The sequence below is a fragment of the Camarhynchus parvulus genome, chromosome 11 (genome assembly GCF_901933205.1).
Source record: "Camarhynchus parvulus chromosome 11, STF_HiC, whole genome shotgun sequence".
Taxonomy (NCBI): domain Eukaryota; kingdom Metazoa; phylum Chordata; class Aves; order Passeriformes; family Thraupidae; genus Camarhynchus; species Camarhynchus parvulus.
The window spans coordinates 207,667-220,840 of NC_044581.1; the positions used below are offsets into that span (position 1 = coordinate 207,667).

General features: G+C 55.4%; 1 protein-coding gene across 1 annotated transcript in view; it reads right to left on the reverse strand.

The window, feature by feature from the left end:
* Positions 1-13,174, reverse strand: part of LOC115907706 — an 83,701-nt gene that overhangs the window by 547 nt on the left and 69,980 nt on the right. The window contains exons 4-5 of the mRNA XM_030955737.1: positions 682-846; positions 413-575 (exon numbers count right to left, since the gene is read on the reverse strand). Coding sequence (XP_030811597.1) covers positions 413-575; positions 682-846 — 328 coding nt within the window. The remainder of the gene's footprint in view (positions 1-412; positions 576-681; positions 847-13,174) is intronic.

A 13,174-nucleotide genomic window follows, 5' to 3' on the forward strand; every position in this document is an offset into this window, starting at 1 on the left:
AGCTGGGACCATCAGCCCGGCCCTGTTTCAGGCCAGGCTGTGCCAGGAATTCTGCTCACTTTTTCAGCTGCTCACACTTGGGCTGCTCAGATGTTCTGAACATTAGGTGCGGGTTCTCCTCCGACATCCTGCCTAGTATGTCTTGAATGCCTGTTTGTATCCTGCACCTGCTCTGTCACCTTGCTGAGCTCTTCCTTAAGGAAAGCCAGCTCCACCTTGCAGACAACCAGCTCCTCTTCTCTCAGAGCCAGAGTCTGCTTACTGTCCAGGTGTAGCTGCTGCCAGTGTTGGACTAGGCTACTCAGTTCCTGCAGCTTCTCCTGGAGGGAGTAGGTCTGCCCATGGCACAGTGAGAGACACAGGCTGAGCACAGACTCCTGGTCTTTCACAGGAAGACTTGAGACATCCTTACCTCCTGTTTGCTCCTTGAAGGTCTGCATCCTCCTTGGCTCCCGATAAAGCTGTTGCCTGTGTGTCTTGTAGGCTGCAATCTTTTCCGCCTGCTTGGTGCTCTCTTGCCAAGCTTGGGCCAGCTCTGCCTGGAGGTTCTCCATGTCCTGCACCTGCCAGCAAAGCTGTGGGACAGAGAGGGTGGTTGGCCATGGCCGGGCCTCTCCTGGAGGCAGGAGAGGGGTCTCGGACTGAGGCTGCATCCCTTGTGCTGTCGTGCCTTGCCCTCACCTGTTGCTGCAGCTCTGCCACTTTTCTATGTAGGCCTTGGATGGCCTCGTTGGTTCTGCTGAGCTGCTGCAGACTCTGTTGCTCCTGGGCCTGGGTGGCTCCCAGCTGCTCCTGCAGACGGGCTGGGCTGTACTGCAGGCCTTGACTCTGTTTCTGTGCCCCCAGCTGCAGAGAAGGCAGTGTGTCGGTGGGTTGGCCATGTGCCCTGCCCTGAGCACAGGCACAGCTGCCCTCTGTGAGCTGCAGGATGCTCAGGGCTGTGTGAGGTGGTGGGGGCAGGCTGGCATTGTTGTCTCCCACCCTCTCCCAGGGCTTCTGGGGGACGGGGAGCAGGGGTCAGCCCTGCAGTGTGGTTGTCACGGCTCCTGTGCCCCCCTGGCTGTGCTCCCCTTGCTCCTAGGCTTGCTGTAGTGGCTGGGGGGCTGCTGGCACTGACCTGCTTGAGCAGCTCTCTGCACTCCTGTGGGATGTCGTGGCTGGTGTCAAAATCACTGTGGGCACCCAAGCAGGAGGTGACGTCTGTCTGCACTGCCTGTCCTTCAGGTGGAGGGGTGCATCACTGACCTGTGAGTACTCAGCAGGGTGTGGGATCACCCTGTGCCCCTGTTGTGTAGAGCTGAGGATGCAGAAGGAGCCTTCTGCTCATCTGGGTGGACTGGGCTGTGCCAGCCAGGCTTGTGGCTAGGCTGCTCTGTACAAGTGGTACTAGAGCCACGTGTGGCTGGCAGGGTGTTCTCTACCCTCCCCTAAGGGGTCACCAGGTGTTTGCACAGGCTGTGGGGCAGGCATGGTGCCTAGCCCGTGGTGGAGTGGCAGTGGGGGACACATGCAGTTTGGTCTGTGGCCGCTGTGCCAGCACTGGTACCCTGCCCATCAGTGCCTGGAACTGCTGCATCAGAATGACCAAGTCCTGGTGCTCCTGCTCCACTGCACACTCCTGCTCCTGCAGCTGGACCAGCTGTTTTTGGTTTGTGCCCCTGCAGAAGTCCAGGTCCAGTTGCAATGCCTGTATTGTGGTTAGCACCTCAGCTGTGTCCAGATCTTCCTGCTGTGTGTCCTGGCATGCTCTGGGCTCCTCCTGCTGTGGCTCCAGTACCAATGCTTGCCTTTGGCCTTAGGACAAGGCATGAGCAGCATCTGTCCAGCTCACCACTGTAGCCAGCCTATCTTGCAGCTCCTGTGTGGGCAGGCACTGGGGCTGGACAATGCTGGCAGTCCTTGTATTGTGCAGAGCAGCAATGGACCATGTTGCCAACGGGTGGGTGCAGTCCTTCCCCACCAGGTAGCACTGCCCCATGTGTGTGTTCTGACAGTTCCTTTGGGCTCACAAACAGCCAAGCCCCTGACACCACTGGCCCTCCACACTGCAGTGAACTGTGGCCACTGTGGGAAATGGTGGCAGTGGGACCTGTAAAGCCACAGGAGGACTGGATCCCCCTGAGCCCTTGTGTTCTCCCCAGCCCTGGGGAAGAGGTGTCTGGTGCTGCAGGCACGGGCTGGTCAGGGCCTCCTGTACCACCTGGCCACCAATCTGTGGCTATGCAACCAATGCCTGGGTTGAGCATATGGTCGGCACTGCTCACCTTGGGCTGCCAGGCCTCTTGTCTCCTTGCTGAAGCTGCTGGCTGGAGCTGGTCAGCTCTGGTGGTGTTTCCTTTGCCCCTGGCAGATCTCTACAGGAGCCTTCAGGCTGATCCTGAGGTGCAGGAACCTCCCCAGATGTGCCAAATTTTGGCCACTCTCACTTTTGGAAGGACCATAACCTTTCCTGCAGCCCCAGACAACCCTTAGTTCCACAATGTCACTCAGCCCTGCCTGGGGCAGCCCCACCCTCCCACAGTACTGGCACTGCCACTCCCTGTCTGAGGAGCACCTACTGCCAGCAGGAGAAGCCTAGCCTAGGGCTCCTGGAAAAGCAGGGCAGAGCTGTGTGGGACTGAGCCTTCTCCTCAGCAGCACCTGGTCCTACTGCTGCCCACAGTCCTCACCGCAGCCTTCCTGTGCCATGCTCCTCACCATCTTGTGTCCCTGGCATGCTGTGTGACACTACTCCATATGCCACTGTGAGGTCACCAGGTCCTGGGCATCATCCTCAGAACTGGTCCAGGACATGGCAGCACCCCTGTGTCAGGGCAGGGCCTTGCCACCCTCATGCTGCCCCAGCACTGTCCTCAGGCCACACTGCTGGGCTGTGGCCAGGGCCATGTGACAGTGGGGATGGCAGCGCTCAGGGCTGTGCCCTGTGCTCAGTCACCCACACAAGGGACAGGGCTGAGGGGACCTACTGCAGGGGCACATCCTGACAGGGCCATGGGCCACAGGCCCCTGGGGAAGCTGAGTGTGCACAGGAAAGGCTGAGAGTGCATGTCTGCTTGTCCTGCCCTGCCTGGGGCCACCCCACAGAGCTCAGGTGGGATCAGTGACACGGGTCTCTGGGTGCCAGTGGTGGTGTGAGCATACACCTGCTGCTGCCTGCGCTGGTGGCACGGGACTCTCTGGGCTGTGTGTGCTCCCTTGCCAACACTCAGTGCAGTTTCACAGGTACGTGTTTTAACTGGAAATTTCCAAGGCGAAACTGGGCCCAGAAGGTGAACACAGATGTACCATAGCAGAAATCATCAGTTGCCATGACAACCTGCTCCACCAGCGGGTCACAGTCATGGGTGATGGGATCAGGCACAGCACCAACAGTCCTCTGAGCAGGGCTGCTGAACACCCTGCTTCCAGAACACAACTGAATTTAGCCACAGTTTCTGCCACTGCGAGGAAATAAAATTTCCCTGCAGACTTCAGTCTTGTTCAGACAGCAACAGCCAAGGCACAAAGCATCCACAGTGCACAGACCCTTTATGGGACAAAGCCTCATGCCATGTATGCTGCACTGTGCCATGTTACATGGTGCCACAGGCAATGCTGCTCTGTACCACAGATGTGCCACACCGTGCTGAGCTGCAGGCACCGCTTGCCTTGAAGGGTTCAACACTGCTCCAGCTCCTTGTGAGCGTGTGGGGCAGCCCCACAGCCCTGACCCACAGCTGCCTGCCCATACTCAGCTGGTGCTGGGAGGATGGGGGGGGTCAAAATTGGCCCCTCTGCTGTGTGAGCACAGTCCTGGGGGTGGGAGTTGTCTCTCTTTAATTACTGCCGTAATGCTACTCTTTTCAGTGCCACCTTAATTGAAATTAAACAGCTGCCATGTTCAAGCTGGGACAAAAGTGAATCCTTTTTCATTCCCCTCCAGTTTAATGAAGACTGACATGCTGGGAGCAAACAAAGGCAATCCAGCTGCTGCCTCTTGCTGGCACATGCGTCAGCAATTACTGGCGACCCTGCGGGCCGGCAGAGACACCCCAAGCACCCCACAGTCGTCAGCCCCAGGCAGCCCAGCCCTGGGTCTTGGAGAGCTCCAGCCCAAAAGGGGTGTGCAGGGAATGGGGTGCCCACAACACGGGGCATGCCAGCACGGGGGTCTCAGTGCCCAGATTCTGTATCCAGGCTTTCACTCCATCTGTTAAGAAGTGTCTGGCCACCAATCATGACCCAGCATGGCCCCTCACCCTCCCCATGTTGCCAGGGTCCTGCCATCCCTGTGGGCTCACCCAGCTTCAGCCTCGCTATGTTCAAAGTCACCAACTAGCTCATGCAGTGCCTCAGCCTCAAGCCAGGGCAGCAATGTCAGCCCAGGAGTCCTTTCCAGTCTTAAGGTTTTTTCTGTTTTAGGACCAGGATTTTGCTTCATGCCATTCAGTACGTTAAAATATGCAAAATGAGGTGCTGCTACAAACCTCATTAACATCCGCCTCCAACATCATTAAGATGTTTCCAAGAAAATTAATTGAGAGACTCATTAAAAATAAATTAAGAAAAATGTGTTGCAGAGCGCCTGCTCCAAGCTCGTAAATCACGGCTCAGAGCTCCAGGCCGCTGCACAGGCAATTAACGCCAGCCAATTTGTTTTATCCTGGCTGCGAAAATTAGAAAGCAGACATGGAGATTAGATTAGGCATGTCTGTCAAGTGGAACTTGGAGTGAATATTTTAGGATACAAAATGGAAATCAGAAAAACAAAGCTGGGACTTCATTCAGGAGAGCTGGAGGGCAGAGTGGCTGGGGTGGAAGGAGGTTTGCATGTTCTCTGTGCCATGGCTGTGTGTCAATGACACCCATCTCGTGATCATGCCACCACCAGCTCCGTCCTCCTCTGCACGTCGCCCATCCTTGGTGGCTGTGCAGACACCAATCACTCCTCTTGGGGTGCATGAGCTCACAGTGAGAGTTCTGAGCTGCTGTGTGACACAGCCCAAGCCAACACGTTGCCCGTATGTGCTGATTACACACTTGGATTAGCAAACAGGGCAGCTGGGTGAGACCACTGCTTGGGCCTCCATCAGCTTTAGGCCATTGGTGACCCTTTGTCCATCTCCAGTATCTTCCATCACAGGAGCTCAAACCACTTGATATTCATGAACCAAACTGCAGGGCCCCTCTGCAAAACAAGTGCTGTGATCCCTGTTTCACAGAGATGAGCCAAAGAAGACATGACTTAAGGTCTTGTTTGTACTTACATGAGTGCACAAGCAGCTCATGCAGCAGCTGCTGCACTGGCACATCCTAGTATTGTGTGGGACACACTGGTGGCTGCTCGTGCGGCCAAACATCCAGCTGTGGTGGTGGCATGGCCCTTCGTGGCTGTGGGAACCTGTGTGCTGCTAGTGCTCATGGTGCAGGGGGACCATGGAGCTCTAGGAAAGGTTCCAGAAGGAGTCATGGGTGCTGCACAACTCAAGTAGTGTTCTGTGAGGGGTTTAGTGCAGAGCAAGGCGTAGTTTGGTCACACATCAGAATGCAAGAGGAAAGGGGGAAAAGAGCAGCCGAGGCTCTTGTATCAGCAGGCAGAAGTGCACCCTGGTCTGATGTCTGTGAGATGACACAAACCAAACTGAAACTGGAGTTCAGCACAGAGAAATGGTAACCCCTTGGCAGAGCACGTTGGACACTGCGGATGGGCCATCCATGGCCACTTGGAACCAAGTCTGGATGGCACATTTCCAGCTCTGTCCACCTATCAGCCCCTGATGCGAAAGCAGACACTGATGCTGGTCCTTTAATGAGGTCCTCACTGCTCTGCTGGCGCCCTGAGCCAGGACTCCCCATCTGCTCATGTTGTACCACCCCTGCCATGGGCAGGGACACCTTCCACCTTCCAGGGTGCTCCAAGCCCCGTCCAGCCTGGCCTTGGATACTGCCAGGAATGTGGCAGCCACAGCTGCTCTGGGCACCCTGATGGACAGGGGCTGAGAGGGAGCTGAGGTGCCCGAAGGGGCCGAGGGAGAGCTGAGGTGCCCGAAGGGGCTGAGGGGGAGCTGCGGTGCCCGAAGGGGCTGAGGGGGAGCTGCGGTGCCCGAAGGGGCTGAGGGAGAGCTGCGGTGACCGGAGCGGGGCTGAGGGAGAGCTGAGGTGCCCGAAGGGGCTGTGAGGGGGAGCTGCGGTGCCCGAAGGGGCTGAGGGGGAGCTGCGGTGCCCGAAGGGGCTGTGAGGGGGAGCTGCTAGGACGTGAGGGTGCGGTGACGGAGGGGTGGGGGATGCGGTGCCCGAGGTGGGGGGTGCCCGGGGCTGTGAGGGGAGTGCGGTGACGGGGGGTGTGAGGGGAGCTGCGGTGACCGGAGCGGGGCTGTGAGGGGGATCTGCGGTGCCCGGAGCGGGGCTGAGGGGAGCTGCGGTGACCGGAGCGGGGCTGAGGGGGAGCTGCGGTGACCGGAGCGGGGCTGAGGGGGAGCTGCGGTGCCCGAAGGGGCTGTGAGGGGGAGCTGCGGTGACCGGAGCGACGCTCGGGGTGCCAGGGGTGCCGCGGGGGTCCGCAGTGCCGGGGAGCTGCGGCGGTAGCTCGCGCATGCGCGCTGACAAGCCCCGCTCCGCCTCGCTCCCGCCCGGCAGGGGTCGCTGTCGGCCCGCGCGGCGCTGCCCGTGAGGGCGGCTCCGCCCCGAGCACCCCCGGACACCCGCCGAGCATCCCCCGGCGCTCCCCCCGGCCATCCCCCGAGCAACCTCTCCGGGGGCCCCTCGAGCATCCCCGAGCACCGTCTGGGCACCCGCCTTGCACCACCAAGCACCCCCCGGGCACGCCCCAAGCCCCCCCAGCACCTTTGTTCTGCCGCGGTCCCGGTCGGGGCTGGGCCGGGGGTGCCCGACCGGCGTTGCCGAGCCGAGGTTCCCAGAGCGGGGCTGTCCCAGGGATGGGGGTGCCCGTGCCGGGGGAGCAGGTGCAGGGAGTGCCGGGCCGGGGCCGCCCGGAGCAGGGGTGCCCGGTGGTGGCAGTGCCCGTGCCGGGTCTGCCCGCTGCTCCCGCCGCAGCTCAGCCTCAACCCGGGGCAGGCGGAGCGCTGGCAGGTCTTGAACTGGGAATGGGATTCATGAACAGGAAAGCGGGATCAGCGTCTCCGTCGGTAGAATCTTAATAAGCCTTAAAGGTTATTTCTGAGCGGTTCCAATGACAATTCATGGTGTTTGCAGGGAGCCGTACCCCGGCCGATCTCATCCAGTACTGCCCGGGGAATGCTGCTGTGTTTGGCATGAGGAACCGCGACAGAAATACAGGCACTGTGGGCACAGTCCACCGGGAGCGATAGCAATCGGGACTTGCAGGGCTCTGCATTCTACGGTGCGAATGATCTCATTATCCTTGCGAGGGTCTCAGCCAGCTACTTGAAAAATACTTATTAAAAGCCACAGCAGCTCTAGGGAGAGGGAAGGGAGAGAGAACAAACTGGATGTGTAAAAACAGAAGGGGGAAACAGCCACAGTAGCAATAATGGGTCGGGACCTGCTCTGGCCTGCTGTCTTTCTAGTGGAAGCTGAAAGGCCATGACACATCCCACAGTGAACATCAGTGCTTTGCCTCTGCTCTACTCCTCCAGCTACCACATGTTCCCAGGAAACCCCGTGGTGGGGAGTGTTGGTGTGTGAGGAGGCCCACCCAGCCCGGTCACCCAGGAGCCAACCCCTGACATTGCCACTGGTCAAACACCGGGTCACCTGGCTTATCCCCCTGTCCTGCCCCGGCAGCGTCAGCCAGAACAGGCCGCCCAGGGCTAGCCTGGTTGTGTTTAAACACTTCCCTCCAGGGTCAGGCGCAGACGGGCACAGGAGGGAGCCCGCAGGTGTGCAGCGGTCCCTGGGGCTGCCTCCTGCCTGCTGCTGGTGCTGCTGTGTATTCACACCATCACGGCACATTCCCACTGCTGCTTCTGACAACTGCATCTCCGTTTTTTGACTCTGTGGGTTAAGGGCATACACAAGCTCTGGAGGACCTGTCATGTGTTCCTCTAAGGAACCAAGAAATGGAAATCAGCAGGAAGTAGAAATTCTGCTGGAAAATGGAAGGAGCAAATGAAAGGAAAGCAGTGCTGCTTGGGTCTGGTCACAGGACACAAGGCATTGGTGGTTCTTGCAATTACAATCACTAAGTTGCTGGAAGAGGGATAGCGCCTCTGGACAGCCACATCAGCAGCTCTGGGGCCTCCTTCTGAGCCAGCAGTGATGGCAGCACTGTGTGGGAGTCAAGAAAAAGCAAGAGGCCTGAGGGGAGACAAAAACCAGAGGGAGCTGGGTAAATGGAAAGAGACTCTGGTGGGGGGGAACACAGGGAGAACATCCAAAGGGCAGGAGGTAATGGGGATACAGACATGAAGCAGAAAGAGAGGGTCCCCCCTTCCCTTCCCTTCCCTTCCCTTCCCTTCCCTTCCCTTCCCTTCCCTTCCCTTCCCTTCCCTTCCCTTCCCTTCCCTTCCCTTCCTTCCCTTCCCTTCCCTTCCCTTCCTTCCCTTCCCTTCCCTTCCCTTCCCTTCCTTCCCTTCCTTCCCTTCCTCCTTCCCTTCCCCTTCCCTTCCCTTCCCTTCCCTTCCCTTCCCTTCCCTTCCCTTCCCTTCCCTTCCCTTCCCTTCCCTTTTCTCCACCCACTGATACCAAATTCAGCTGAGCCTTGCTGTTGGTTTCTGTGTGAAAGTGACAGATAAAACAGCCTAGTTCTCAACTTTCTCTTACAAACCTCCCAATTAAGCATCAAGCCTTGTTATATATAAATATAACACTATTCTGTGGCAGAACAGTGTTCCACCTGGCTCAGTGTCTGGCAGCAGTTTATGGCCTTGTCTAGGAAAGAGCTCTTTTCCCCTGGGAAGAACAGGGGAAGCTTGTGAAATTCACCAAAATGCTCAGGCACCTTTTGTGGTGAAGGGGCTTCCTGAGCCCAAGGGGGAGCCTTTGTGTTTAACAGCCCTTGAGGAATTTTCATCCATAACTTGTCAAACTAATTCTGTAACTCAGATCTTACCCAGCTTCTGCAATGTCCTGTAGCAGTGAGTTCCCTTGTTTGACCATGCTTGGATAAGAAGACACTTCCTTTGGCTTGTTTTGAGCCTGTCCCCTGACAAATTCCACTATTTCTTGGAAAAGGCCACAACAGTCGCTCCTTAATCACCTTCCTATGACACTTCTGATTTATAAGTCTTTGTCATGTTTTCTTCCCAACACCCTTCTTCTAGATAGAAGGACTCCAATCTATTTTTCTGAGCCGGTCCCAGCTGCTGATGCATTTCCTGTTGGGGATCCTGGACCTCCTAAGGCGGGGGGTCCTGGCTCCCTGCAGCAGGCAGCAGGACTCCTGTACAAGGAGTGCCAGGTGTAATTTAGCACTGGGAGCATGAGCTGTGCTCCTGCCCTTTACAGAAAGACTGGCAGCACAGCCCTGCTTGTCAGCCCAGTCCCCCACCTGATCATGAGCTCTCCTAGTGGATGAATTAAGATTTGGTGTATCATCATTTCATACAGCCCCCATGCTAATGTCTTTTTGAAATGAAACTGAGAAAGCTGTTAACCTCAGTTAGTCAGTTGTCCTCACTGTGACCTGGATAAATCATCCAAGCAGGAGCAATGGAGAACAATGCTCTGGCTGTTATGCAAAACGGGGTTGGAAGGGAAGGTCTGTGCTTCCAGCTCATGCCATGAAGACTCCTCTGCACCAGGGCTGTGCAGCAAATGGACCCTTGTGTTCTTACAGCAGAGACCCTGATGGGGCTCCAGGCTGTGTGTCCACTGGTACAGCCCCTCCCCTGGCAGCTGCTGAGGGGTCACAGGGTCACACTAGGTGGGAAAAGGTGATGTGTAATGTCTGGAGAAGAGAGGATGAATTCCCACAGGGACTCCAGGGACCTCTGCTCCTGCCATCGGGCAGGTTTCAACATCCAGCCCTTCTTTGTGACCATGTGGTTTTCCACTTTCCTTCCCTTCAGCTGGGGGTTGGATTTTCCCCAGGGATGTCTCCTTCACCACATTCTGAAGGCAGCTGGCCTTGAGCTGGGAAAAGAGATGAAGATGACACTTTGGTGGCCGCCGCCAGGACATATGGATCTACAGGAGCAGGGAATTTCTCTCCATGAGCTGTTTTGACATTGGAACCTGCTATCTTTATAAAGGCCTCATTACTTCATCTGCTTTCACAGGGCATCTGCTCTCACAACTACTGCTCTGTGTGGCAGGGACTTCTACTAGACAGGGTGATTTCTTTTGTGATTTCTCATCTGGCTACTTTGTTGGGGTTTGGGTTTTTGGTTTTTATTTCTGTACGACTGAGGGAGATCACAATATCAGCTGTGTGTCAGAAACTCCTGGAAAAAGGGAAAAAAGCCATCTGCTCTCTATGTCCATGAAGGAACACTCAAGAACTACTGGCCAGAGCCTCCATCAGGAAGCATTTGGATTAGGAACAGTTTTCTAAAGGGAAGGAGAACAGAGCAGGTGAGCAGACTACCAGGGCCCAAGGATCAGCTCACAGGAGAGCTTTAAGGACAGACACACAATACGCAGGGTACTTCTAGGTTCCCCTGTCTCAGAACTGGAAGACAGACTATCAGTCTCTTGATGTTCACATCAGCATTGCTCATTTCCTAAATCTATCCCTGCTCCTACCTCGTAATGCAGCTCTGCATTTCCCAGAGCCCCACCACAGGGTCCTTCGGTGTTTTCCCTTTTACTGCCAGCCTGCCAGGTCCCAGGTTCCCCAGGAGGCTGTAACACATACTGAAAGGAGCAAGCAGAGCCTGGAGGAGGTCACTGGGTGATGAAGGCTCCAATCCCACCATCTGCATTACGTGTCCTGCTGTGCCACAGGCTTTGGCCAGAGTCCTGCCCATGGTGGGGAACACACGAGTGGATAAGGTAGAGATAGGAGTGTAGATATGCTATCAGAACTTTTGGATTCAATTTCCCTTCTCAGCAGAATAGCGGTGTGCAGTTTCTTACATGTGCTGCTCTGCAAATGAGCTGTGCAGGACATAGCTGCAGTCAGAGACCACCCGGAGAGCATGATCTGCTTGGGGCATGCAGTTTGACTGTGCAGGGCTGGCACAGGCAAGGGCAGGCTCTGGTTGATGGACAGAGCTTGCCTCAGCTCCTCAGGGGCTGTAGGAGTCTGCTGCCCTTTGCCTTGCCCCACAGCAGGAGAGCAGCCACAGAGCATTCACAGAGGAGGGACGAGTGGTCACAGGCAAAATACCCTGTACCACGTGTACCCTGTACCATGTACTGTATGCCACATACCAGGACTCAGAGCCGTTCACAGACACCTTGTCAACATCAGCAGAGAGACAGGGACTGAAATACATGGCCAGGACACTCAGGGCAACTGTGAGCCAAGGTGAGCCATGTTATTTTTGTAGACACCAGTGAGGAGCCCCACTGGATACCTGTATCTGAGAGCCAGCTCTACAGCACAGTCATTAAAGAGGGAATAAAGAAAATAATAGAGCATTGATTAAAATGGTTGGCAAGGCTGATTTCTCTCCATGCAGCCTCTGACGGAGCAGACTTTGGGACTGGGGAGGAATAGGCAGCCCCCAGGCTGTGAGGCTAATGCAGAGCCATGGCTGTTTGTATAACTGCAAAGCTTTTAAGAGAGACTTGGGAAAACTAGCTTGGATTCCAATGAATATTTACCATTACACTGCTCCAAAGCTGAATCCAATCACAGCACTGCAATGTGCAGGCTTCGTGCATCAAAAGAAAATGAGAGGAAAACAGGAAAGATGGAGTTGCCTTTGGAGGGACTTACAAACACAGATCTCTCTGCTTCTGGCAGAACTAAAATGCTTTATTTCTGATAGGAGCAATTTATTCTTCAGGCATTTTGCTTGATATTAGAAAGTGCCTAGCTGGTTTTTGAAGTGAGTGTCTTCAATAGAAAGTCTTTAATTCAAAATGATAGCAAGAAATGGAAAGTGTTGTGCTTTGTAATTTTGATATTGTGCTTACAAACTCCAGAAATAGGGGAGCATTACCCAACTGGAGCAGGGGCCCCTTCCATTCCCTTCCACTGTGTTATTGATCACCATGTAGAAGCAGGCTGGGTATTTAAACCATGCTGCTAATATGGAATTTGGCTGGTTACTATGCTGGTTGAGCATTCACTGCTGCTCAGTACTGGCCTCTTCATTCTTGCAGTAGAAGGTATGCAAAAATAATGGTGATGGGGAATTAACCTTGATAAAAAAATGGAGAATCTGTAACTGCTGAATCACTGCTGAGAGCAGTGTGTCACAGAATAGGAAGCGTGTGACGAAGCAGAGATGCTGCCTGAAGTAATAACAAAACAGCACCACACAGCTGACCTTTGTCAGCTGCTGCTCTGGTGCCTGGTCTGCACGGCCCACACTGGCCCTCCTGTCCGTCCTGCCCATCCTGCCCACACAATCCATGCTGCCTGCAGCTCTTACCTACAGCACTGTAAATAGTCAGTGGCCTCGATGTGGTCCCACAGCATGAAACACTACTGCTCTCAATTAATTTGAAGTACTTAAGGTATAGCCTTGCATTCCATCATGCAGACATTCCTTAGCACAACAGCAGGTGCTTCAAAAGAACCAGATTAGGAGTTACACTACAACATTCAAATTGTTTGCCACGGTGTCTGCTTACAAGCACACAACCTGGGAAAGCCACCTCTGCAGTGCAAGCCCCCTCCTTCCACACAGCCCACCAGGCAGTGTGTCCCACCCTGGACAGAGGGCAGCACGGGGCTGCTTCCAGCCTGCACTAATCCCTCCGTGTGGTTTGAAGATGATGCTGTCTTCTGGTGCCTGTCACCTGGTGGATGCACAGATCTCTGCTGCCGGATGGCAGTGTGAAAGGATGCTGGTGGGAAATCCCAGGAAGCTGGTTTCTGATCTGAGTCAGTCACACTGTTGGTGCAGAGACATGCTCCATCACACGCAGGCATGGCACAGGGTGTTCCCTGCAGCTTGGCACAGGCTGGAGTCGATAGCCCTCAGCAGGAACTTGCAGTCAGTATTATACTGTCTAAGAGACTTAAAATCAACTGTGAAGTTCCAGTATAGCTACAAAAAACCTGTTTTCTATTTCTCCACTGGTGGGCTGTTCTAGAAGACTGTGCACTTTGGTGATTTGTTCCTGGAGTCTGGTTGGTGCATCCATGCTGGGGTAC